The sequence below is a fragment of the Tenrec ecaudatus genome, chromosome 10 (assembly GCF_050624435.1).
Source record: "Tenrec ecaudatus isolate mTenEca1 chromosome 10, mTenEca1.hap1, whole genome shotgun sequence".
Lineage (NCBI taxonomy): Eukaryota > Metazoa > Chordata > Mammalia > Afrosoricida > Tenrecidae > Tenrec > Tenrec ecaudatus.
Window position 1 is genome coordinate 134844231 of NC_134539.1, and position 27650 is coordinate 134871880.

Genomic DNA, 27650 nt, shown 5'->3' on the forward strand with positions numbered 1-27650 from the left:
CTGGGCTGAAACTAGGCAGTGTGGCGGTGTCCAGTAGAGCATCCTTCTCTGTCACAGACAGCAGGTGACACTGAAGTCACTAGCTCCTCTGGGAATCACCCTGCTGCTCTCCACAGCCACAGAAAGTGTCGGCATAAGTGGAGCCCTCTGGACACAGGGAAGTGTCTGCAGATTCCCCCACGCCCTTCTCTGCGAAGTGAAGCTGACAACGGGGAGACTGTCAGAAGCCAGTAAGAAAAGCCACAGCTCAATTCAGTGTAAACACCACACAGCCAACCCCACTGCTGGTTCCAACTCAGGTTGCTGTTGGGTGCTGTGGTAGTTGCAGAATCTGGTGTCAAATGGAGGATTCAGAGGGGAGGGGTGGAGTCTAGCCTGCTAATCAGGTCGTAGCTTGATGACCTCACTTGGAGGCACCTTGGAGATAAATAGCTCGCTGGAGGGGGGACCCATGATCACTCCCTGTGGAGAAGACACATGGAGATAGGCTGATGGAGCCAGATTTCTGGAGCTGGAGAAGCCACATGGAGACTCCTGCCAGCACTGGGATGTTTACAATGCCACTGGACCCACAAGACTTCCCACCCACTAGCTTGTGATCTTCTTGCATTCAGCATTATTACACGTGTTTCGGGAGTCTGAAGAGGACTTTATAGATTGCTATCGAACCTATGGGATAATATTGGACTTATGGACTTGATCTGGACTGGGCTGGGCTGTTTTCTCAATATTCCACTGCTCTTATAAATCTCTTTCTTATACACATATGAGTGTCTATGGATTTGTTTCTCTAGTCGACCCAGATGAACACAGGTGCTGTGGAGCCACTTTGGACTCTGAGAGCCCCCCCCCCCCCGTACGAATGACAGAATAAAACACCGCCCAGTCCTGCATGCTCCTCACAATGGCTCTTATATTTGAGCCCAGGATCGCAGCCACTGTGTCCATCCACTCTGTCGAGGGACTCCCTCTTTTTCGCCGTCCCTCTACTTCACATTCTGACTCAGAGTGACCCAATGGAGGATCTCCTAGGCTATACGTGTTTACAGAGCAGAAACCCTCATCTTTCTCTGGAAGAGCAGCTGGTGGGTTTGAACACCTGACCTTGAGGTTAGCAGCTAGGAGTGAAGACTGGTACAGTTGTGAAAGTGGATGCTAGGGAAGGCCATCCACAAGGAGGGGAGGAATAGGGGGAAAATGATGAAGACAAGGAGAGACGTTGAGAGGTTTACAGAGTTACAGGCCAAAGAGGCCAATCCGGTTCTCCACCCAAGCCTGCCAGCGTGGGGATCTCTGAGCCGAGGCTTGTGCAGACACGCAGGTGACGCGCAGGTGAGAACGGGGGAGTGGGACTATATTCACCGATCGATAGCAGGTTTGACAGAGGATATTTGTGTATGTGCGTTTACTTTTGTTGCAAATATGCCCATGAATATAGTGGAGCATGCAGGGGACAGAGTTAGGAAAACTGCCTAGACAGAGCCAAACACCTTGAGGTAACGAGTCGCTGAACCTGGGAAATACGATCAATGGGGATCTTCTAAGTTCATGAGCAGTCGTGGAAAGTTCCACTCCCGTTCAGAGAGAGACACATGGAAACAGTGAGCCCCTCTGGTGCCCAGCGGCCCCTGCCAGCTGCTCAGAGGATCTCAGTACAAGGTGCTAGAGAGAATGACAGGAAAATGGGGAACTGAACTCAAAATCATAAGAGTGACCAGGCTCACTGGTCAGTTAGAGACTAAATGGACCCCTACCCCAAGATCGTGGCCCTTACCTTTCGAGTCTGGAACTGGATTGGTTTCCGCTTTTTAAAAAGTCAACCCTGGAAGTGCAAAAGGGCACCATGGTCCCAAGGACCGAGTTCAGAGACTGAGGAATGGGCACAAATCCCAGGGAGGAAGCCGGAGAAATGAAGGGATCACAGCGAATGAGCTGAATCCCTTGTGCAGGAATTGATGGGGTAAAACTCGGCTCTGCTCCACAGTCCTTCCCCTAATTCGCACAATCAGAAGTCGGAAAGAGAGGAGGGGAGGAAGCGCTTTCGGCTTTCCTCTCTGCTCTCAGCACGGGCTGTTTCATTCTTCATTCTGCCGGGAACCATTGCTGCACTTGCCTCTTACGTCATAGTGGGGGGGGGGGATGTAGGAAAGAGACCAATGTAAAGCTCATAGGCCAGCGCCAGGCCCCCAGGGGTGTTTGATAAGCGGGCGCGATTACGGTGATTCTGTCGGACCTTTCCAGGGAAGGGCTTGACTGGGTGGCTGCCTCCACCCCAGCCCCGTCCTAAACGTCCACGGTTACGGTCCTTCTTCCACCTCAATTATTCATGCCCGGAGGCCCGCCAGACACTTCATTCCTGACAGCAGGACACTGGACGGCGTTTACCTTGGCGGAGCTCAAGACGTTTCTGGGCAGGAACTCCGGCTAAGCTGTCACCATTGGCCCATCACCTGCCAGCCAACTGGCAGGTGGAAATGCTGGGGCAAGCAACCAAGGGCGCCCCGCAGGGCCTGCTGGCGAGGCCGGGCTGGCGAGGCTTGTCAGGATGGCGCTCCAAGCACCTGGGTCCCACCCGGGAGGCAAGGATGGCATTCCTGGAGGAAGGCAGCTTCCCAAGCCCTGCCTCCACCGCTTGGTAAGGCCTCACAGGACATGCAGACCTGCAGCAGCAGCACCCCCTGAATGCCCTTAGAAATGCAGAATCCTGGGCCCACCCTGCTGAAGGAAGACCTGTACCTAAACGAGCTTCCCAAGGATTCTCAGGAACATGCATGTTTACACAGCACTGCTCCGTCCAGAAGCTAGACTCGAGAGTCTAAGCCAGCATGTCACTCATGCCGAGCCTGGACTCCAAGGCAGTGAGACCTTGGTTCCTCCCTCACTGGCTATGTGACCTTGGGCCATCAGGGTCACCTCTCTGGTCCCTTACAATTAAAGAGGCCATGGAGCCATGGGAGCGCCGCGGTGACTGCGGCTGGCTGCTCATCACAGGGGAGCGGTCTGAAACCTGCAGTCACTGCGGGGGGGAAAGAAGACTCTACAGATCCCATGAAGTGTCAGTCTCGGAAACACACAGGGGCAGTTCTACCCTGCCCTACGGGGTCACTGTGAGTCGGAATCTGCTTGATGGCAGTGAGTTTGGATGTGTTGTTTGAAATGTTTAGAAGCGCCTCCCTCACGGGACAGTTTGCTGTAAAGCCACAGACTAGGGCCAGTGCCCCGGATGGACTCCTGGTCCATCACCCCCCGTATCTGCCTAATAATCTCCCTCAGCTTCTGGAAAGGAGCCCGGTGCCCAGGGGGGTAGGCGGTGGACTGCTGACGGCAGGTGTCCTTGGGAAAAGAGGAAGCTGTCTGTTCCTATCGAGAGTCGGTCTTGGAAGCCCCAAGGAGTAGCCCTACTCTATCCTGTAGGGTCTCTATGAATGGACATGAGCAACAGCGGGGTATTGGGGACCTCCTGGAGGCGCTGGCACCTCTGGTCAAAATAAGCCTCCATAAGACATTTGCCGTCATAATGTGCTCGTGTGGAATGTCATGAAGCCGTGGCAACTGGTGGTTAGAACGGATCATGTTTTCCTAGAGAAAGAGGGCTAGTCTGGACACCAGAGTCCAACACTGATGGGGGGAGGGATGGGGGGAAGAGTGTCAGAGAGGGTGACCTAAGAGGGCCCTGGATACAGGAAGAGGGGAGGGTTGGACCAAGCCCAGAGAAGAGGGTGGACTGGCTTTCCAACATTTCGCGGAGACAAGAGAACCATCTTACCCTAGGGATGTTGTAACACGTGGCCTTTCTGAAAGCCGACAGCCACCCAGAGACTGTGACAGCCAACTCCATCCCACACAGTCACCAAGTCCTGGGGCAACGAGAGACCACGGCGATAGGCCACCCCCATCTGGTCCTCTGTTGGCGTATTTCCCTCCGGTCTTTTTCCGGCACAAACCTTTGCAGTTATAATCCTGCTGATCAAGCAGTTGAGTGAGCAGTTTCTGTCACTTTTCACGACACCTGCAGGGATTCGATTGTGCTGGCTGTCACCTGAAAGGCTTCAAGCCAAGCCACTGGAAAGAAAAATCACCAGTTTCTTCACGGTCCCCCTGTTGTTGGGCAGGGTTCGTTCTCTTGTCAACACACCTGGGATGACTGTACAGAGGCCGCCTCCAGTCATTTCCTCTGCTTGGAAGCATTTGCTAGAAGGCTGGGCCGCTCAAACTCCATCAGTCACCAGAGAACCAGGTCCTGCCCGAGGGGCCCGAGACTCTGTGCCTTGAACAAGCCCCTTTGGCCACCACCCAGCCCGGCCTTGCCGACGTGCTGCTGTTCCCGGCCTGCCACGCTCTGCAGAGTCAGGAGGGTATGAAACGGGGTCCCCTGAAGCTTCCAGACCAGGAGCTCCTCTTGTGCGACTATGACGTCATCTTTGTACTCCCAGGTGAGGCCTGAAGATAAAAGCATGTCCTTTTTTTTTCCCTTTTCACCTCAACCTAACTTCCTCAACCAATAGGCTCATCCATCACACTCTCCGGGAGAACCGGAGGCTCCGCATGATGACTGGGCAGGACCCCTCTCTCACTGCAGCGGGCAGACACCAACTCCGAATGACGGTCTAGGACAGGACAGAACCGCCCCCAGGGTCCGGAGGCTGTTAACTCTTGAAGGGAGTTAAAAGTCCCCTTTTTGAAATAGAGGAAAGAACTAGGAGGTGAAGGGCATTTATAGAGGTCTAAATACAGCTATGTACATATATAAATATAGTTATTTATGACGATGGGGATCTACATGTGACCTCCTCTCTTGGGGGAGGGACAACAGAAAAGTGGGTGAAGGGAGACATTGGGCAGTGTAAGACATGACAAAATAATAATTTATAAATTATCAGGGGTTCATGAGGGAGAGGGGGAGTGAGGAGGGAGGAGAAAAAATGAGGAGCTGATGCCAGGGGCTTAAGTGGAAAGCAAATGTTTTGAGAATGATGATGGCGACAAATGTACAAATATGCTTGACACACTGGATGGATGTATGGATTGTGAGAAGCATTGTACGAGCCCCCAGTAAAACGACTTTTTTAAAAGCAGGAAATGCAGGGAGAATGTGGAATAAGTGATCTTGAACTGAGAGGATTGCAATCAATGATATGAAGCACAGGCTGTGTGAACTGTGGAATAGAAGCCTGTCTCTAATACACAGTAAAAAAGATCGAATGAAAAAAAAAAAGAGTGACTAGACCACAGATTATTTGTGCGTTAGTCTGGGTACTTTAGAGAAACAAATCCACAGAAACTCATGTATAAGAGAGAGTTTTATATCAAGGGTAACTGGGCATCAAGAAAACATCCCAACCCAGTGCTGCCCAAGCCCACAAGTCCAACATTAACCCATATGTCCGACACCAATCCACAGTCTTCCTCCACCTCACAAAGCACATGCAATGATGCCGCCTGCAGGAGGAAAGCCGAATCAGTGAACGTGTAAACATCTCAGCGCTGGCAGGGGTCTCCACACGGCTGCTCCAGCACCCAGGGCTGCATCGGGGTAGGTCCATGTGGCTTCTCCTTGGGGATGTCCTGCAGGAAGTGAACCTTGCCAGCTGAAGCAGGGAAGTGGCCAAAGTAACTGCACCCTGGTTCGATCATTACAAGGCAAGAGACCCAAGAACTCAAAAGGCGAGGCTCACTGAGCCATTTATCCCTCCGCCCTTCAATTAACCCCACATGTGTTTATCGGCCAGGTTGACACAATAAACTACCTCAATGTGGTAGAGCTAAGGATAATTTTTAAAAAGTAAAAAAATGAGAGCGAAAAAACAGAAAAACAATAACAATTCCTCCAGATTCCTTATCCCTCAAACCTAAACTGTGGTCTGAGTAGCTAATTAAAAGAAGGAAAGGTACACCAGAAGTGAACTTGGAGTCTTTAGTGATAAGCAAGTTCATTTCAAACAAATAAAAAAATGTTGAGGATTTTGGGGGCGGGGGAGTCTCTTTTTTTTCTCTCAGAGCCACCGCTGGTTTCAAACTGCTGACCTTGGGGTCAGCAGCCCCAAACAGAACCTTCTGTGCCACCAGGGCTCCTTGTACCTGTCTGGAACCAGCGCTTGGGGAGTGGAGGACTTCCAGGACTTGGGACCTTCAGCACTAAGACCAAGACCTCATGAGAAAACCCGGGAAGGAGCCGGAACAGAAGACAAACCTCCTGGGGGTGGTCAGTCTGGAGGGGTGCTGCGGCACCCTCTCGGCAGAACGGGGCGACCAGTGTGGCCTGAGACCCCAACAGGTGTCCTGAATTTTTCTCTGGAATGTCCACCCTGTGAGAGCAATATCGACCACCCTATTTGGGGAAACTGAGGCTAGCAGGGCCTCCCAACATGGGGCTCCTGAACTGAGGGATTAAGTATCCAGCTCTGGGCCACACAGCTGACCCACATCAGAGCCAAGACAGGCGGGGTGAGGGGGGACCAGGACAGCAGGACACTCTCCAGGACAGCTGGCAGCTGGCTGTCTGAATCCCACCTTCTACCTCCCAGGACACCATACCTCTCACAAGCTCATGGACCTGCCTGTCTTTACCACATCCGCCTCCTCCAGCCACCCCCTTCCCTTCCCAGAAGTCTCCTTCCCCCAGCCCTTCTACTGAACATGCAGCGGTGGGGACTCTTTAAGCTTCTCTGCTCCTCTTCTTGTGTCTGCACGCACAGAGTTTGTCTGCCTGTCTTTCCCCAACTCCTACCACCTTCCAAAGGTGGCAGTACCATAATTCTTGCAAAGACACCTCCAGAGGCCTGGAGGCCAGGGACTGCGGGGCCCAGGGAGGTCTCCTTTTGCAGGAGCCCAGGAATGCCACATTCTCCCTTGTCCCTCTCCCTGCCTCAGGTGACAAGGTGCCTGCCCAGATGCAGGGCCCCAACACACTCCTAGGCTCTGCCATGGGCAACTTGGCTGAGCTGGGCAGCTTTGTCCTGGGCCAGAGGGGAGATTGGGATTGGGGAAGTTGGGCCAAGATGGAAAACTGGGGTGGGGGCGTCTTTTCCCTGAGGAAGTCAAGGAAGGGCTTTCCAAAACCCCAAGCCCTTACACTCACAAACTCCAGCTCCAGCCCTGAACCAAGAAACCAAGAAAACCTTGGACTAGGATTTGGAACTCTCTAGGCTGGGAAAACTTACAAACAACCTTACCCAAAACCAGAGCTCTCTAACCAAATCCCAGTGACTCCAGGGCCTCTGGGCTGCCAGAGCAGGGTGGGGGTGCGGACCTGGCAGCTCCTAGGACCCCGGAACCAGAGATGCTGAGCTAGAAAAGAGCACACACTATACAGAGGGGGGCTGGCCCAGAGAAGGCCCGGGTACTGAGCAGAAGGAACCCCACAAGAGGCTGAGCTGAGAGGCTGGGCCCCAGACCTGGGCTGGAAGGGAAGCTGAGCACACAGCCAGGTGGGGGGTGAGGGGCCGCTGGTGAGGGTGTGTAGGTGACTCAAAGAGAACAGCAACCACTCATGGGTCCCACAGAGCCTTCAGGTGGCCCCAGAGCCAAGGGACCCCGAGCTGGGTCCTATGGGCCTGCAGTAGGCTGGGAGACAATGCAAAACGCAAGTCTTCCTGTTGAGACTCTAGAACGCTCTCTGAAACAGACCGAATGAAGCCCACCGAGCTCACTTTCTTCTCCAATTGCCCACCTCCCTGCCACAGAGGCACTGTCCACACCAGATTGCCTTGGCACAGAGGTTTGCCCCGCTCAGGTGATAGCGATCAGAGACCCTTTGCAGGCGCTCTGAGAAGCAGGTGTCCCTGGGTGTTTCTGGGTTCCTGCCAAGTCCGTGGCTTCCCGTGACCTAGTTTGGAGGTGGGGGGGGACATGGGGCCCTCCCTGGGTGGTGTCCACAGTTAATATCCTCGGCTGCTAACCAGGAGGTGTGGCCGTGTGAGTCCACCCAGAGGTGCCTCGGCAGCATGACCTGGCGACTGACTTTTAACCATCAGCCTTTGAAAACATTACAGAATGCTCTCAGGTGAGAGGCTGGGAGCCGGCCTGCAGACTAAGGGGGCGGGCCTGAGGTCGACTGGGGAAAAACCTTACAGAAACGCCGATCCACTGTCGGTGGGAATGCAAGACGGCATCGTCGCGGTGCCAAGCACAGTGGCAGTTCCTCAAGCCGCACGACCCAGCAACTACACTCCTCATAGATAGCCGGCAGACAGCGCAGACTCGAAAACTCAAAAACAACACTTCAAGGGGTAAGAAGGGAGTCTTTTAGAGACCAGTGCTCATCTGCAGCACGAGTCACAATAGCCCAAAGGTAGAGCCACCTAAATGCCCATCAGCAGATAAGTGGATGGCCCAGTGTGGTACACACATCTACACAGAGGACAGTCCTCTGTCTGCAGGAGAAGAAACATGATCATGATGCACGTGGCAGTATGGGTGGAGCTGGAAGACATTATGCTGAGAAAAAGAAGCAATCCTTCTGTGTTGCTCACCTTCCCGACACGATTGCTGAAGACAAAATGGGTGCATAAGCAAATGTGGTGAAGAAAGCTGATGGCGCCCGGCCATCAATAGATAAAGCATCTGGGGTCTTAAAGGCTTGAAGGAGAACAAGCGGCCATCTAGCTCAGAAGCAATAAAGCCCACATGGAGGAAGCACACCAGCCTGTGTGATCATGAAGTGTCGATGGGATCAGGTATCAGGCATCTAAGACCCAGAACAAAATCATACCCAATGTGAACGGAGGGGGGAGGGGGACCAGAGTAGAGACCCAAAACCCATTGAACATCCCTTTACAGAAGGGTCACAAGGAAGAGACGAGCCAGTCAGGGTACAGTATAGCACCTGTGAAACATACAACTTTCCTCTAGTTCAGTGATTCTCAACCTTCCTAATGCTGTGACCCTTTAATACAGTTTCTCCTGTTATGGTGACCCCCCCAACCATAAAATTATTTTTACTGATATGTCATCACTGTAATTTTGCTACTGTTATGAATCAGGTGACCCCTGTGAAAGGGTTGTTTGGCCCCCCCAAAGGGGTCATGACCCACAGGTTGAGAACCACTGCTCTAGTTCTTTAATGCTTCCTCCCTGCCACTATCATGACTTCAACTCTACCTTACAAATCAGACCAGAACAGGTACACTGCTACAGATAAGAGTCCCCAGCACAGTGAATCCAGGAGGGATAAACCCTCGGGACCAACAATGAGAATAGAGATACCAGGAGGATAAGAGGGAGGTAGGGGGAAAAGGGGGAATTGATCACAGGATCAACATATAACCCCTCCCAGGGGGACGAACAACAGAAAAGTGGGTGAAGAGTGACAGAGGATGATGTAGGATATGGAAAATAATAATCTATAACTTATCAAGTGCTCATAAGGGAGAGAGGATGGGGGAGGGAGAGGGGAAATGAGGAGATGATATCAGGGGCTCAAGTAGAAAGAAAATGCTTTGAGAATGATGATGGCAACATAGGTACAAATGTGCTTGACACATGGATGAATGTATGGGTTGTGATAGAGGTAACAGCCCACAATAAAAGTATCTAATTAAAAAATCATTTAAAAGAAAAAGAAGCCAATCACAAAAGGACAAGTATTTTATGACCTCGTGTATAAAATGACAAGAAAAAGCAAATGATGAGAAGCCAACGTTGATTAGTAGGTATCAGGGGCAGGAGGAGGCGGGGATTAAGGGTGATGGAAAGATTGCAATGATAAAGAATCGGGTTACATCGCTGATAACAGTCATTGGTTTTCATAAGTTGTGTGTGCACCTGTATAAAGCCGGGCTGGCAAACAACGTGTCGTTAAAAACAACAGCAACCAAAGATGTCTAATAGAAACAATGACAGGAGAAAAATCAGGGGACCTGCTGAGATCGCTAGCATACAGCGCAACATGTCACCGAGTTTGGGTCCTAGGCTGAAGGTCTGGGGTCATGGTTTCATGGGAATCCCAGGTTAATGGGCTTAAAGAGACCATTAATGCATCTCTAGTACCTGGGGCCTCACGAGCCGAGCCGGCAAGCAGCCATCCAGGCACGGGAATTGGGCTTGATTTGTGGGAAACTAACAACTGTCATTCCCCAAACAGCTGTGCTGCCTTAAAGTGAGCACATGGTTGATTCCGTCTCCCTGTAGATCTCCTCCCTGCGAGGCGCCCGTCGCCCTCATGTCTTCCCCCAAGGGGTCCTCACCTGTGAGTTCAGAGACTTTACTGTGATTACCACCACCTTGTGACGGATGTGACTCTTGAATATGCATACCACATGGCTACCTACAAATAGCCCCAAAACAATAAAGACGCTCTCCTCCGGTCCCTGGCCCCCTCTCCTCCGGTCCTCCATCCCTCTGCCTCTCCCTCCTGCCTCTCCCTCCTGCCTCTCCCTCCTGCCTCTCCCACCTGCCTCTCCCACCTGCCTCTCCCACCTGCCTCTCCCTCCTGCCTCTCCCACCTTCCTATCCCCACGTGGGCCACCAAGCGGGGCTGAGGTGAGCATGCTACCATGAATTGTGTCTGAGCCCTTTATTTTACCTTCTCTTCTGTCTCTCTTATTCTCTATGACTTTACTATAATCTTTATATATCATAACCGTACAATTGCGCCTACTGGACCCGTGGCGAGGGGCTGGCTTCCCCCACATGGACTCACCAGGAGCGACGGAGGACAAAGGAGAGCCGGAGCTCCAGGAAGGCATGCAATGGGAGGCTGAGTGCCTCCTCTGTCGCGGGCTCAGGAAACTGGACGGTGCCCGGCTGCCCGTAATGGACATTTAGATCAAAGTTTCCACGGAAGAATCCTGATCAAGGTGGGGAGGGGGAGTAGGCAGAACAGAACTTCAATTCTCACAGACTAGACTTTCTGGGGCCGTGGAGGGTGGATGAACCCCTGAAACTGCTGCCATGAGAGAATCTGTAAACCTTAAACCCAAAATATCCCCTTAAGTCTTCTTAAAACCGAACGAGAGTCTGGCTTACCGTATATCCTCGAGTATAAGCCGAGTTTTTCAGCACATTTTTATGCAGTTTTTGTGGTAGAATTAGGTGCCACGGCTGATATCGGGTTGGCTTAACTCGAGTAGGTACGGTAACTTTAATTCGTTCGCTCTTACTAGTTAAGTAAAAATGGTCTTCCTGGAGCAGCTGATCCACATCGGAGCCACAACAAGGGCCGGGATAGCAGGATGCTCTCTCCCCACGACAGCTGGCAGCTGGCTGTTGAAAGCGCTTGTAAGAAATGTCCACGCGGAAGACGAGACAGGAACATTAAGGAGGAACAACTCAGAACAGAAGGTTGACACAGCTCTAAAAATGTGATGGTGCTTCGTGTTTAATCCGCGTATGTTTTACTGTGTGTATAAATCTCAACAGCAACAAAATCCATAACATTTAGAGCAAGGTGACCACACGTCCTGCTTTTGGCGGGACAGTCCCGAGTTTTAACAATTTTTCCCGTGTCCCGCAGTGTTTTAAAAAGTCTCGATTTTGGGAAAGTTAGGGTAGACGGTTTTCGGCTGCCATGTGGCTATTTCGCCAGGACATGAGTTTTATCAATGGTGTCCCGCTGGTGTCCCGCTTTCCCAATGTTAAAATCGGGTCACCTTAAGAGGGGGAAACAGGACGCCTTTTAGAGAACAGTTGTACCCTGACACGCGTGGGGACACCAGGCGCTGGAGTGGCCGCTACAGCAACGCCTGTGTTTGGGGCTGGTTTGGGTTTGAGACAGCTGTGGGGGCTGGCAGGGTGGTCAGGTCTGGCTGTGCTGGGGGTGGGGAGGGTGACCAGCGTGCTTGCTCGAGGTCTAGTGGTAGAGTCCTATAGCAGCACAGGTCCCTCTGAGGATTCAGGCACAGGCACCCACATCACAGGTGTGGGCGCACACCTGCACGTGTAAGCACATGTTAGCCCCAACTTTCTCTCACCTGTGTGTGACTCCAAGAGCCAGGGAGTAGGGGCCCCTGGAGGAGACAGTCCCACAGCCCCCCAATGCATAACCTCTTCGCATCAACAGCCTTGCTCTTGGAAGTCTCTGGTTGGCCGGGGTGGGGGCAGCAGGGGTGAGGGCGGGGGGCAGCAACCCCTATTTCTTCCATTCAGTCCAACCATGGGCCAAACACTGGTGACACAGGGAGACAGAAACCCATGCCTACGTTCCTGAGGGAAGCCAGACCATACAAACAATAATGAGATCCTTCCACGTAGGGGTGGAGATCCCTATGGAGAAAGAAGGTCTAGGCCCTTGACCGAGTCTTTGAAAACAAGACCTTTCTAGAGACTTCTCTGCGCCAGGCTCAACACTCCCAAACTCTGTCGACTGCTCTTTCTGGGCTCAGGGGTCAAGTCTATTTACCACCCTGGATGTCCACACCCGGGCTCCTCTGGTTTCTGGGCCACCTTCTGCAGGTTTGGGACCGGGGAAGGGGGGGGGCACAGACTGCCAGTGGTGGTCGTGGCGCTGATTCCGCCACAAGACCCCCACAGGCCCAGCCCTTGTCTCCAGTTCCATGGCTTTCCATGAGCACAGCGGGGTTTCCCACATCCACTCCTGACTCACACATAGCCGTGGCCGGGAAGACCAGGCCTTTTCCTCGGGCCCTGCTGCTAAGCCACATCTCGCCCATCTTGTTGCCAGAACGCATCTGTATCCTGGTAGCTTCATGGGACAGGAAGCAGCTGATCATTCCAGCCTGTGAATGAGGTCTTCCCGGGAGTGGGGTGGGGTGGGGGTGTCTTGGCTTCCTCCTGCGACAGCTGGCTAACCTCAGAGAGCCCCAGCCTCCTCTCTCCTTGGTAAACAAACGTGTGAAGGGCAAGATGGCCCCGGAGGCAGTCAGGAGGGCTTCCTCCCGGGAGGGGGTGGCTATGGAGGGGCTCCTGAAACCCTCTGAGCGCAGTTCTCTCTCTGGTCCAGGAGCGATCACCCCCAAACCAGCTTGAAACTCTACAGAGCAGACGTTCCCCGGCCGTCCATCGGAATGAATGGTGTGGGGACTGTCAAGGAGACACATTGCAGGCTCCGTCTCCAGTGGGTCTGAACCAGGTGGTCCAGGGTGGGGCTGGAGGCTCTGGGCTGCCCCGGGGTGATTGCCTCCATACTGAGGCCCAGTGAATGGTTCCCCCACTTCCCTTTCTGAACGCCTACAGGCAATTGCTTCCAGAAGGCTCCTCCAAGGCTCTCGCTGTAGTCTGGGTCAGAGTCCGTCTGGTACCGGTGTCTTGCCCGGAGCAGGTGCTCAGGTGGTTGACCAGTGGAAGATGCTGGGTGTTCCTGACCCAGAGCCCTTCTCCTACCTCGGCCTTCCACTCCTCCCCCACCCTCCCCACACCACGGCTGTCCCACTCTGGGGGATAGAGTGGGAGGCAGCGAGGCCGTGTGCTGAGATTACACCTTCGGGTAAAAGAGCGGTGGAACCCTGTCCAAGTGAGGTCCTCACCTCAGGGCCACCCTGGTGTGGGCCCCAAAGCACTCAACCATGGAGATCAATAACAATTGTAGGTGATAATTTAGCAAAATTAAAGTTAGGGCCAAAACGTCTCTGAGGAACAAAATATCAAATTTTTCAACGACCCAGTTTAAATGGTGGGATTCCCCAGAGAGCAGCGGAGAAGCAACAAGAGCAGAGAAGCAGCAGCAGGCCCCAGAGCACGAGACGGAGCGGTGGGCTTCCAGCCCACAGAATGCATACAGCTGAGGGACTTCAGGCAGGGGGCCTGCAGGTGGAGTGGTCCTCCAGGTACTGAGTCTGGCAGTCTAGCATCTTCAGATGGAGACTGAGCAGAATAGAGAGTCCCGTGGACAGTTGTGAGAGTTACATAATTTCATGTCAACTTGATAGAAAGGTTACAGGGGTGGAGCCTCGCCTGTCAATCAGTTCACAGCCTGATTAATGCCTCCCTGTGGGTGTGGCCTTCTCATGAGGATTCTGGGAGGTTTCCTCTCTTTCACCATGGAGGTGGGACGCACGCACACTGTCTCTGCTACACCTTCCTGTGGACAAGCCACGCGGAGCCCTGGAGAAGCTTTTACTGCCACTGGATCCATAAGACTTTCCACCCACTGGCCTGTGATCTTCCTGCATTCTGCATCAATTGCATGTGTCTCATGAGTCTGAAGAGGAACGCGTAGACTGGTATTGGACATATGGGTTAAAATTGGATTTATGGACTTGATCTGGACCAGGCTGGGATGTCTTATTGATGCATAATTACTTCTCTCTTACACATATATGAGTGTCAATGAATTTGTTTCTCTGGCCTGCCTGGACTAACACAACATTGAAGCACTAAAGGAACTTTCTATAGCTCAAGCCAAGCCAAGCCCAAGGGGGGGAGGGCAGGAAAGTGGCTGAGGGGCCCAGGACCAGAGAGAGGTATGTCTGTGGGCATGGCTGAGAAGAGACTCTCCCAATTAGGAGAACTATAACCTGCGTATTGGTGATCCTGAATTGTCATCTGCTTGCTTCCCTAATAAACCCTGTAACTGTGAGCAAATAAAAAGTGAAATAACTCTGGCAGCGGGGGGTCCCAGAAGCCACCAGGACTGAGGCCTTCACCCCTCTCCATCCTCTCCCTCCTCCTTCTTGTAGCTGTCACTCACAGTCCTCCCCATGTCTCAGAGTTCTCCGGCGTTGGGGGTAAGCACTTTGGACTGTCTGCATGTGTTTCTGATGTGCTGTTGAACCAGAAAATAAAGAAATATAAGCCGAGACGCAGACCCCCTTGTTGCTTGTGGTTTCTGGCTTTTCCTGTGTCTTGAGTGTCCACCCTCCCCGAGCCCAGCCCACGCATGGCCATATGCACCTGCACACTCGGTCGGCGGGTCAGGTTCGGCCTGTGCCGTGGAGCAGAGCCGCTCCAGTGCTGGCTGTTTGTGCCAGAAGCAGCTCTCCAGGCCTTTCTCCCGTGCCCTCGGCCGGCTGGGCTGGCACCACTAACCTCCAGTTCAGTGGGCGATCAGCCCCACCGGGGGACTGCACGCTCATCACAGCCTCCCCGCAGCCACGGTGACAGACACACACAGGCAGGGGGATACACAAAACCCTCCCATGCGCACACAGCCAGAGACCCACGATGTTAGAGCCAGACACCCAGAGGCCTCTGGAGGCCTTCCAAGGGCAGGCCGCAGCAAGGACAGGCACTCCTCCCAGCTCCCAGTCCCCGGGCCCTCTCCTTGCACAGGCGTTCTTCCCTCCAGCTTCAACTTTGCTGCTTTCTCTTCTTGCCCCAGCCTGCCCTCTCCTTGGGCTGAACAGCCTCTGGGCGCCTCTGGCCATGGACTCTCTGGGACCATGAGTGGGACAGAAATGGGAGGAAGAGGGGTCCAGGCTGGCAGCTGCACATGTGACCAATAGTGTCATCTCCAGCTTTATTTGGAGCCCCAGGAAGTAGGAGAGTGCAGTGTTAGGAACCCGGGTCTCTGCTGTCAACCCTGTCGTGGTGGCGCTGTGCCCCCTTGGGCGGGCTACTTCACTTCTCTGGGTCAGGAGGCTGAGCTGCTTTGATGTAAGACTCAGGCCAGGTTCTGCTTCAAGCCCCTCCCCTGGAATCCCTCTCTGCACTCCGATCGATCGATCGATCGCCAGGGCCAACCCCGGGTCTGACCAGCACACGTGCCCTGAGGGAGAGCACCCACACTCCTCCAAGACTCACCACCACCCTGGTACCATTGTCCGGCAGTGTGTCGATGGCCAGGGTGCCCCCAACCAGGTCCTTGCTCAGCTGGGTCCTGTCTGGCTCTGGCTCCAGCCCAGAGCTCTCCCGGACTCTCCGCCTCCAGCCCTGCACGGTCTCCTGGGTGGCCCATCCAGAGCTCCAGCCTGCATCCTGACCTGGTGGGAGGGAATGGATAACTGAGTCACGGTGGTCCAGGAGGAAGCCCCCCCCCCCAGAGAAACCAGTCCATTTCCTCTGCAGATGTCCCAACAGCATGCCACTCCTGATGTGGGGCGACGAGAGCACAGGCCGGGGGGTGCCCGGCAAGCACACACTCAGCGCCTTTCATCCCCCCAGCAGCCTCCTCTCCAGAGTGCAGCCGAGGAAACAGACGCTCCGGAATGTTTTGAGAACAGCACATTCAGGGGTGAAGGATGGCCTCAGACTCATCTCAAGGCCAGGCTGCTCTGCTCTGAAAGGGGGGTGGGGGGTTAAATCTCAGCAGCAGCAGCCCAACCGATGCGCTGGGCAGCGGTACACAATCCTGAGGGCTGTGTCCGCCCTAGGGACCCCATGTATTCTGATGTAATTAGCCTGCGGGGTGACTGGGACATTGGGAGTTTTTAAAGCTCCCCAGGGGGTCGGGTGGGGGTATTTTGAGAAACCCTGAAGTTCAATAGCACTGCCAACACGGGTGAGAACCGCTGGCCCAGACCTTTCCAAAAGAGTTCCATATTTCTCTGCCAGAAATAGCACATCATCCCGTTTTCCGGGGCTCTCAGGAGACTAGCCGCCAGAGAACACGTTCTTCCAGGCCAGGATTTCTCAACCTCCGTGCAGGGGAGATTGGGGCCGGGTGATTTGTGGCGAGGAGCTCTGGTGGCCTGTGGGTCATGCCTTGGGCTGCTAACCACAAGTTTGGCAGTTCAAACCCACCAGCTGCTCCTCTGGAAAAAGATGAGGCTTTCTGTTCTCGTGAAGCTCGAAAGCCTACAGAGACCACAGCCATACTATGCTGTGTTGGGTCCCACTTGATGGCAATGAGTAGGTTTAGTTTGCTGCGGGGGTGGGAGGTGGGGAAGGGCTTGTTCTGAGTACATTTTAGCAGTCCTGGTCTCTGGTCCCTGAGAGGCCACCTCTCATATCTTGGGCTCTCCCCAGTGGTTTAAATCTTTGTTAACTGGGAGGGTTCTAGCCCACATCTGAGGGCTAATACTAATGAGATAACTTGCTGGATGGGGGGCTGGCCAAGGACCCCCACCAGCCCATGTGGGGGCTAGTGCATAAATTCAACCAGTTGATCAAAGATTCAATTAACTATGCCTACAATATTGTTGGTAAACTCAAAACCCAAATCCATTGAGCCACTGCTAACTCATGGCGCCTCATAGCGACTGTAACTCTTTTTTTTATTTTCCATTGTAACTGGCATTTATTGGCTGCTTTGAGATCAGTACAGAGACATGATGAACAATTTGTACGCAATTCTTTTTTTTTGTCTATGTACACAATTCTTAACGCAGTAACCAAAATCCTAAAATGGCATGTAGATAAAATTTGTTTCTAAATTCCAGTGGCTTTCCAGCTTTAAATTTAGAGGCACATTTTTAAAAAGAGATGATCAAGTACGATTATCTTCAAATGCTAGTAAACTGTTACATCTTAAGTCCCACTAATCCACAATTCAATGTCACACACACTACACCCTCAAATGTTCAAGCCTTCACGGCACGTAACAAAGCAGCCGGGAACACTGGACGGCCACAACCCAAGCTGTGACAGAATGCACACAGTCCCGACAAGAAAGCCATGGTGACAGAATGGTTTCCAGACACAATTCTATTAAGAAAACACACATGGAAACAAAACTCTAATGTTCAAGTCGTACAAATGCTTGACAGTGACTCCAAATTGCCATTAAGTATGTTTTGTATTAGGGATACAAAAACTTCCCCCCACCCCATGGAATGTTATGTTGACACCCAAGACAGTCAAATCTTCCCACCATTCCACATCCCACTATTTTCTGGTTGTCCTAAAAAATAAACAACCAGTAAATGATTTCACATCTTTAAAAAAAAAAGATTTATACTTTAAAAGCATGGGATGAATTGGGATTTCCTTTTAAAAAATGTTTCTAGAGCTACTAAAAAAACTTGCATTTACAAAACAGTTGATAAAACTATTCCTCTGGATTGTACAAGAAGGGAGATAGCAGGGCCCAGTGATAAGACATGATAAACATGAATCAGACTTGGCTTCTTTCTCTCCTGCTTCATCAGAGGCTCGTGTTTCGCTTCTCCGCCTTCGGCAGGTGTATCTTCTTTTGTTTCTTGGTCAGCTCCTTCAGCCTGGTTTCCCGTTGCTCCTCTTTCCCCTTTTGTTTGCATTTATTGTTGTCCGAAGATTTATCCTTTCCTGCTGCCTTTTTTTTTTTTTTTGGCTTTGTCTCCACTTCTGCAATTACATGTTTTGCCCATCTCCTCCTCTTGGGCTCCTCCTTAGCGGATCTTCCTTTGGGGCATCTTGGCCGCCTGCAGTATGCCTTCGCCCCACGGGGCACCGAGAGCTTTCTCGAAGCTGGAGTGCCTGGTGCTGCCACTCTGCCCGCCAATAGGCCCCGCGGTGGGGGCGGTGGGAGAACCGGATGGAACCAGATCCGCGACTGTAACTCTTGATGGGGGATGAAAGCTCCATCATGCTCCCTTGGAGCAGCTGGTGGTTTCAAACTGCTGACCTTGCAGTTAGCAGCCCAACAAGTAACCACGACACTGCCAGGGCCCCTGATGTGGATAGGTTGTCAAGTCGATTTCAACTCATGCCACCGCCGGTCATGAGCTAACTGCTGGTTCTGGTGCAGGGCTCTGTGTGTGGGTCTGTTTTGCCAAGATAGGCTGCAATCCTGTGTATGTGTGTCACTCTGGATGCTCAGTCCTACCCCGCTGCCATCGAGGAGACTGTGACTCACAGCGACTCTGTAGGACAGAGCAGGACTGCTCCTAGGCCCCCGGGGTTGTTCATCTCCACCGGCGCAGCAGCCAGTGTGGCAGGTGGCCTTGAACCGCTGAACTTGTGCAGTGGGGAGCTGCCCACCCCTAACGGACGCACAGCTCCTAGGGGTGGTGATGGCGCCCCCACTGCTAACAGAAGGCAGGCCCTATGAGCCCACCCCGCGACACCCTGGGGGAAAAGATCCGCGAGCTGCTTCCGTAAAGCTGATCCAAAAACCAAACCCCCTGCCCTCGAGTGGATCCCAGAGGCAGACTAGAACGGTTCTGTGGGGCTTCTGCCAGTCACGGGCAGAGTGGCAGCCTCACCGATTTCTCTCTCGGAACTGGTGGGTGGGCTGGCGGCGCCCGCCTTGGGTTATAGCCCCTGCTTCGCCCACGGCCCCTGGGGGGGGGCTCTCAGTAAAGATTACAAACCAGGGGAGCCGAGGAGGGGTTGCTACATGGTCTCACAGGGTCTAAATGGACTTGATGGTGGGCCGGGGGCAGGGTTATTGAAAATCCCGCCTCTGTGTCCAGCGGCTCACAAGTGCAGGTGTGTGGGGCCCGCTTGTGCCTGGAATCTGAGGTCGTGGGTCCCTTTGGCGGGTGGGGAGAGCTGACCTCACCGACCTCGGGCCCTTGGGGTGAGAGGAGGAAGTGCATCTGCAGCAGCAGGTGTTGGGGATTTAGACGCAGAGCTGGAGTTGGCTGTCCTGAAGGCAGAGGGAGAAGCAGACGCCCTCACCACCGTTGTCACCAACTCCAGCTAGTGGCCAGCGATGGGTGGCCACACTCTGGAGAACAGCGCTGGGGTGTGCTGGGCAGGAAGGTTCGTGCAGAGTTCACCGAATTGGAGAGTGGCCACACGGGGGCCGCCCCGCAGAGATGCTGGGGCTTCAATCTTGTTCCAGAGAGTTACGTCCACAAAGCCGTACCTTCTGTGGTCACTCCAGTTGACATCTAATCTCCTCTACCTATGGGAGCAGGGACACCGACCACCAGGGAGGCGGTCTCCTGTGCCCCACCTGTGGCCTTGCTCCATCTCAGGTCTATCCTGGGGTTCCTGGAAGTGGTGAGCTCTCTCCCAGAGCTGGTGGTCTGGCCAGCCTGGCCAGTTGCCTCAGCCTACTGGAGTTTCCAGAAAGGTCCCCCTGGCCCCAGGCCCTTCCTGGGCTCCACGACCGCCTGCCTGAGGGCATGACCCTGCCTGTGGGGACTCAGCAAGCCCTGAGGCTGGAGCAAGGCTGGGCCAGGACCAGGCCTGGGGTTGGGGCCAGGACGCTTTGCTGTAGAGCCCTGGTTTGTCATTAGACATTTTATCCAATTAAGTCATTCTTGGCTGCTGCCGCCTGCTGAGCCCTGGCTGGCCCCCTCTCCCGTCTCTGCTTCTGATCACAAGCAGATGCTCCTGGAAGAACGCAGGGAGAGGGGTGGTCCCTAGGCCCCTCCCCAAGATGCCCACTGGCTGCCTACAGATAGGCTTGAGCCAGAGATGGGAAGGCAGTCTGCCCACTTACTGCCCAGACCCACACCCACCAAACTGTGCACCCCTCTCGGGTGGGGCCCACAGCTTTCTCTGGAGACAGAATTGTTTGTGCCCGGGCTGGCCGGCCTGGCTCCCCTCGTCCTTCTGTGAGCAGCCCTGGGGCCTGGGAGGGAGCCAGGGCCAGGAGGAAGCCCACGCAGAACAAGTGGAGCAGCTCGGCCAGCTCAGAGGGGTTCCTGGGGGGTCTACAGCCATCATCAAAGCTGGACTAGAGACGGGGTACCTGGATGGTGGAGGACTGGGGCCTGCCAGAGCTGCGCCAGGGAGGAGACACCTGGACTGACTACTCAGTTGAGCTACCCATAAGCTGTGCCACCTTAAACCCCTTGATGTCCGGAAGAGCCTCAGTCTCTTCGTGACTAAAATGGGTGACCTTCAGGCCTATGGCAACAGACTGCCAAGGGAGCACAAGAATTTTGTTTTCTAAAGAGAAGAGGGGTTGGGGATCATGAAAGGACAGGGCAAAGTGAGGGGAGGGGTGGGAAGCAGGGAATTGACCAGGCACCCTGCGGGGGGCCCAGCCCAGCCCTGACTCTTACCCTCCCGACCCATGCCACCTCAGTCCCCAGCCACCTTTTCCTCCCCATTTGTCTGGGATGGGGCCTCACCCCCCCCAACTTGAGAAAAGGGCCAACACAGCTGGCTGCTCACGTGTGTGTGTATGTGCGCACGCCCCAGGCCCACGAGCCAGTCCACACACCCACAGAGACTTGTGCAAGGCCTTGGCCCTGCTCCCTGGGGGTTTCCACGCCTCCCTGCCCCTCACCCCCACCCCACAGCCACCCTTGACTGCTCCCAGCTCCACCGCCAGCCTCAGAGTGCAAGTGAAAATACAGCCAGCTCTGTGGGAAACGTCCAGAACACAAGCTGTTCGTTCATTCATTCATCCACTCGTGGTCTCAAGCAGAATACAGACTAGCTAGCGGCAGATGTCCCAGAAGGTGAGACTAAAATGATGGGCTAACTTGCAAAGACCGGCAGGCACCATTCCAAGCATTTTAAGGACATTATTGCCCTGAGTACCCATGGGCCTCCCAGGAGGTAGGACGGACTTTGGTGTTGGCAGGTGTCTGTGAGTCAATTCCAACTTAGTTGGGCCCCTATGTGCAGGGTAGAAAGACTCCCCAGCAATTCTCAGGCCTTTCTGAAACAGATGAGCAGATCTGTCACCACTCACTCAGCGCCACCAACTCCATTCAGACTCTGACTCATATGGGACCCTGTGACCTGGAGCACTTTCCTCCTATGCAGAGGCTGGTGGGTCTGAACTGCCCACCTTGTGGTTAACATTCACGTGCACAACCCACCACTCCACCAGAGTGAGGTTCCCTTCAGCTAGCAGTCAAGCATTTAATCTTTTGCACTGCTCGGGGACTCCTATGAGATAAACCAAACAAGCCACCGAACTTCGGGCCATCTAGTCGAAGGCAACGCATCGCAACTCTTCGGGACATGGCAGAACTGCCCCCTAGGAGTCTCCAAAAAGCAACTCCTGACGGGTGTAGAAAGTCCCCGCTTTCTCCCGAGGAGCAGCTAGTAGCTTCAACTACGAACCTTGTGGATTGCAGCACCAAGTGTGACCACTGTGCCATCGGGTCCCCTACACCCCCTGCCGCCGTCCAGGGGATTCTGATTCAGGGCAACCCTTCCCTGGGCCTGGAGGTTAAAGTCGTTAAGGAAGCCATCTCATCTCTTTCCCCTGGAGTAGCTGGTGGCTTTAAACTCCTGACTTTGAGGTGAGCTTACCCAACAGTGCCATGAGACCTTAGTCATTTGACAGTGGACAGACGGAGGTATCTCAGAGTCTCCGCAGTATTTCAGAGCAGAATTTGAACTTGGGCAGACTTGCTCCAGCATTCACTGCTGATCACAGCAAGTGGCATGAAGAAGGGACCGGCAAGCCCAGGCTGGGTCCTAAAGTACAGCAACAGCAGGAGGCGGGCCAGCAGAAGGGCTGGGTGCCCTGAATAGGCCCCGGGCTGACCCTGGGGACTGTGCCCCTTGGCTCACAGGGGGCGGCCCAGCAGCAGTGTACCAGCCTCTGTGGTATAGCAACAGTCTGCCCTGGAGCAGGGGGAGCTGAGACTGAGGCTCCGAGGCCAGAGGGTGTCACCCCAGAGCCTGGATGGAGCTGTCTTCACCCCACCCATCACCCATGCCTGTCATTCACCATTGCTCCTCCAGCTGCCAACTGGTCTCCCAGCTCCCACCGCAACACCCACACCCCTACCCGCTCCCCAGTCGCCTCTCTCCAGAAGCCCTCACCATGACCCAGCCGCGCTCCCTCCAGCGGTGGGCTTTCACACAGGTAGTTTTCTCAACCAGACCCTCTCTGCTCCCTAAACCGTTCTCAGAAAAGCTCTGACTCGTCCTTCAGGTCTCTAGAGATGTCAGTACTTTCCAGAGCCTCCCAGAGACCTCAGCCCAGATGTCAGCTGCTCAGCGTGGCCCGGCCTGGGCACCAGGTACCCCAAGTCCTCACTCGCTGTGACCCGAGGGCTCAAGGAGTGTGGCGCTCCAGTGTCTGACCTGCATCCAGCCCAGTGTGCAGTGAAGGACACACAAATGACAACAGACAGACTGCAGGAACACTTACATGCCTTTAGTATAGTACCTGAGAGGCACTGGGCGGAAAAAGACCCTCCCCTGGGGCGAATGGGGCGCCCCACCAGAAATTCTCCCTGTAACGTCGCAGCGACATCAGAGACCAGGTTTGTTCAAGATCAGCAAGCTCACGCTTGAACCAGGAACCTGCCAGACTGAGACCCTGCACAGCTGCAGTCATCTCACCAAGCCTCGTTTCCTCGAAGGCACCACTGGACTGGTAAAGCCCCACTGGCTGCCTCACCTGGAGTCTTCAACAAAACAACAGATGCCCACCACCCCCACCAAGTCCTCCTGCCCCCTCCCACCCCATTTCACACAAAGGCTTCCTGGAGATACTCACCTGGGCAAGGAGGGGACGTGGGTAGCAGGTATGACAGAGGGGCAGGGAAGGACAGAGGGCAGTTCAGGAGACAAGGGTTTGTGCTTGACACAATGGTTGGATGAGTTGGAAGAGCCCCCAGTAAAATGATGTTGAGAGAGAGAGAGAGAGAGAGAGAGAGCAGGGCTGTGTACTCTGGGGTTGCCTTCAGGAAGAGCCCTGAGACTGCACACACCCCTGATCCATTCCCTTGCTTCCTCCATAGGTACAGAAGTGTTGGGACCCCACTTTTACCAGGTGCTGTGCTGGGTGCTGGGACTCAACAGGAAACAAGACAGAACCAATCTCAGAAAGACGCCAGTGGGGCAAGGCATGCCTGATGTGACCAAGAAGACCACCTGAGATGGTGGGGGGTAGGGGGTGCGGCAAAGGGCTGAGGGTGCTAAGACTCCAGACAGAGCCAGCAGGGTGGGAGCCGAACCCCCCATAAAGAGAGGAGGAGCCACAGCCTGGGGTGTGCTGAGGGATGGCGAAGGCAGGTCACTGGGTTACTGTGAGTGAATGAGTGAGTGAGTTTCCGGAAAAGCAGAGTGGGGAGAGGCTGGAGATCACCACAAGAAGGGGAGAAGTCCCCGGTAGGCAATGAGGGGGCTGAAAACCAAGTCATGGATGGATAGGGCACTAAAGACGATCCCCACTTTAAGAAACCAGGGCTCAGAGAAAGAATCAATTGGCCAGGTCACCAGGTCAGGATGACACCCCTAGTTGCCCCCTCATCCCATATTTATTTTAGTTGCTTTTGGTTCCACAAGGGCAAGACCTCAGTGCCGCCACCCCACTGGGCATCTCAGAACGACTTTCTTGCCTACTCTCCTGTCTGACTTTGCGGGTCTCCCAGGCCAGCTGACTCTCCCTCTAAGTCACTTGCCTTCTTCCTCCTGCTCTTGCTTTAGTGGTGATTGAAGTTCAAGGCTCCACCCAACAAGCCCATCCAACAAGGAGGTGCGATCTCAGCTTCCCCTGGACATGCCCTACCCACTGGGCCAGGGGGCACAGTCTTGAACTGGATGCCAGCACCCCTTCAGTGTGTTCACTGCTCACAGGGCTTCACTGTCAGTCCCGCTTCCTAAGCTTATCCCCCCTCCCAATGTGCCCACAGGCCCTCCTTCACACCCAGCCTGGCCTTGAGCAAAGAGCACTGGACAAGGAGTCCAGAGATTTGGTGTCTCGCCTCAGCTCAGCCTCCTCCTCCCTCTGTGACCTCAGATTTCTCATCTGGAGCTCCATGCTGGGGTCCTTTCCAACCCTGACATTCTGAAAGCCTTTCTGTTGGTCATCAGCCTCCACTCCCCCCACTCCCCACCCCCCTGCCTAAGAAGGTTTCTGTTGCCTCTTTGACTTCCTTCGGTCTAACCTCAATCCCTCCTGCTGCAAAGAAACTCCCTTTCCCCAGGCTGAGTTTCTGTCAAGGCTGAGAGCAGAGGCCCTCCTCTCCCGAGGGACATCCTTCAAGTCTTGACCTTCCTGGCTTCCCAAGACCCTCCTGCCTCGGCCTGGCTGAAGAAGCAGCCCTTCACCCCTCCTGTTACCTCTCACTCCCTCTTCCTGGACCCCTTCTATGGTTCACGCGACCCCAGGCAGGAGTTCAGATCCCTCCCTCACCAACCCAGCCACGCCCCAAGTTCAAAATTCTGCCAAGTCAGGGCTGCAAAGCATGAACTCCACCCACTCCTGCTAACGTTGACGAGTTCTTCTACATGATCGGTCACTCATGCCCATTACGACAAGCCTGGAAAAGGAGGGCTGGACGGCAAAGAGAGAGAAAAGACAGAGAGCAAAGCCTACTGCCATCCCGTTTATTCCAACTCAGAGTCACTCTACAGGACAGAGTAGAACTGCCCCTTTGGTGGTAAACCTCTCCAGGGACAGAAGCCTTCAGCTTCCTCCGGAGGGGTGGCTAGTGGAGTTGAACTGCTGACCTAGCCGTTGGCAGCCCAACACTCATGGGGCCACTGGGCTTCCAAAAGAGGACAGCCTCAGAAAGATCTCCTGTCATCTCACCCACAAGCATCACCGACTATGCCAACAGCCTCACTCTGCAAGTGAAGAAACCGGTTCAGAGAGGGACAAAAACTTGCTCAGGGTCACACAGCAAGTGAGGAGGTGAGACTAGAAGCCAAGGGATCTGCCGGCCAAGTGGGGGTTCTGCACCAGCAGCCTCTGCACCACAGCAGCTTCCAGCGCTCCCGGTGCCCACACTTCCACCATCACTGCCCTTCCCCACCTCCACTTCCCTCTCAACACCCGAGTCCAGGATGCAGCCTGTCCCAGTTAGTAGGGACCATTCAAATGAAGGACGCTGTGGCAGACTCAGACTCATTCTGTCACTTAAACAGCAGCCCCTCCCCCTTGCCAGCCTCTCCCCGCACTGTCGCATCCCATCCAAGGGCGCCTGTAGCCCAGAAGCAGAGTCTCTAGCTAATTCTCTGTCAGGGGCTCCAGGCAAATTCCCACCCTCCAGACCCTGGAAAAAGTCTAGGTGCAAGAGGAGAAAATGAAACCCGATGTGGGGGGAACAGTCCTCCTGTCTAAGATGAGGGGGTTCAGGTGGACCCCACGTGGGAAAGGAGATGTTGGAGAACTGGGATGGGGGAAAGCCCTGTGTGCAGGATGGTAAGAACCAGGAGGGCACAGCTAGGCTGCCATGGGGACTGGGCAGGCTTGATGCAGGGGGCCAGCAAGTTGTGCCTTCAAGAGTGCACAGGCCTGTCTGTCTGTCTGTCTCTCTGCTGGTATCAACCAGGGGAAAGAGGAGAGTGAGGCTGTCTGTCCCAGAGGACATTCCCACTGTCCCATCAGATCCCATTCAAAAGGGGGCTGGATCCACATGGCTTGGCTGGCAGGGAACAGAAACAGGCAGAATCGCAGGGGCACGAGCGGTGGCCAGTTCCCCATCCCTGCTCATCAGAAGCCAGCCTTGCTTGGGATGGCCAGGAAGTCCCCACGGCTGGCCCTCTGTTCTCTTCTGAGCCGGAGCCCAATGCCTCTGAGAGCCCCCTTTCCTGGGGTTTTCCCAGTGTCCTTCCAGGAGGGAAAGGGGACTGGGCTGTCTGTGGCTGAAGCTTCCACCCTCACTCCTGCATTCTAAGTATTTGGGGCAGTGGGTCCCTGCCCACTGTCCGCAGCCCACGGAGCTCCTGGCTCCCGCGGGCAGCCCCCCACCCGAGGACATCGCCACCCTGTTTGCCCCGGCTCCGGACCCCAGACCCTACAGACCTACCGGCTCCGGGTTGGGGTCTCAGCGCCCGGGCAGCCTCCCTGAGCACCAGCGCCAGGAGCCAGAGCTCGCCCCGCATGGTGGTGGCCGGACCCGCCCGGACTGGGACCCGACCGGCCCTCGGCGCTCGCTGCCCGGGCCCTGCGAGGAGGGGGCGCGGGCGGAGGCGCAGAGCCGGGCTGGCTGGCTGCGGGGCGCGGGTTGGCGAGCGGTGGCGGCGGGGACGGCGGCGTCCTGAGCGCCCGAGCGCGGCAGGGGCGGGACGCGGCGCCGGAGCCTCCCCAGCCCGCCCCGCGCCCCGCGCCCGCCGCGCCCCGGGGAGGACCCCGGGAGCCCAGCCCCCCGCGCGCGCCGGGAGGCCGCCCGCCCTTGGCTCCGCCGCTCCGGCGGGGAAAGCCGCAGGCGCCCAGCTCGGGACCAGACGACGCCCCCTCCTCCGGCCCCGGGCTCCTGGGGTCCCCCTAACGGGCTTCCTGACTTGTCACCCAGCAGAATCCCCCCGCTGACAGAGACCCCAGCCTCGCTCCCCTGAATGCCGCCTCCCTGCCACGACCCCTTCCCATTCATCCCTCCAGGCTGCTTTACAACACGGCTGGCGAGTGGCCCCTCTTAGGCCAGCGGGTCAGAGTGGAGGGGCCTGTCCATCCCGGGCCAGAACTAGTCTGGACCCCGAAGAAGGCAGCCCCTCTCTGGAGCTCCAGGGCTGCCCAGGGCCTCACCCTGCCCCGCAGCACCTTGTAGCCGGCTCTGGGGAGGGATCCTCGTTATGATTGTTTTTATTATTATTCTTACAGGACGGGATAAAAATACGGGCAATTTAGGAGATGGAATAGACAGCAGGGAATGAGGTCAGGACTCGAGGGTGCTGCTTCCCTGCACTGGCCTACTTCGCGTGCCCAGAGAAGGAAGTGCTGGGCGGCAGGGTGGGAGAGTGGGGGTGAGAGGGCACCCTGGCTTCCTCCAGGCAGGGTCTGTGTGTGTGTGTGTGTGTGTGTGTGCGCGCGCGCGCGCGCGCGCTCGCGAGGGGGGGGCGGCGGGGAGGTACCCAGGGGAGGCCCAAGGGCTGGGAGAAGAGGGATCCCTGGTCCTAAGGCCAAAAGAAGCGCTTGGGCAGGTCATAGGAATAATCGACGCATTTGAATTAGGGTGCAGGCGAAGACTATTGAGAGCCCCACGGATGCCAGAAGAAAAAAAACAGATCTGTCTTGGAAGAAGAAGTACAGCCAGGAAGTCCCTTAGAAATGGGGGTGGCGAGACTTCGTATCAGTGACT

The 27650-nt window shown here is 55.0% G+C and overlaps 1 protein-coding gene across 1 annotated transcript in view; it reads right to left on the reverse strand.

Moving 5' to 3' along the window:
* Positions 1 to 26555, reverse strand: part of PLXDC1 (plexin domain containing 1) — a 65840-nt gene extending 39285 nt beyond the window's left edge. Inside the window, exons 1-2 of the mRNA XM_075559320.1 lie at positions 26382 to 26555; positions 15637 to 15815 (exon numbers count right to left, since the gene is read on the reverse strand). Coding sequence (XP_075415435.1) covers positions 15637 to 15815; positions 26382 to 26457 — 255 coding nt within the window. The 5' untranslated portion in view covers positions 26458 to 26555. The remainder of the gene's footprint in view (positions 1 to 15636; positions 15816 to 26381) is intronic.
* Positions 26556 to 27650: the final 1095 nt, after the last annotated feature.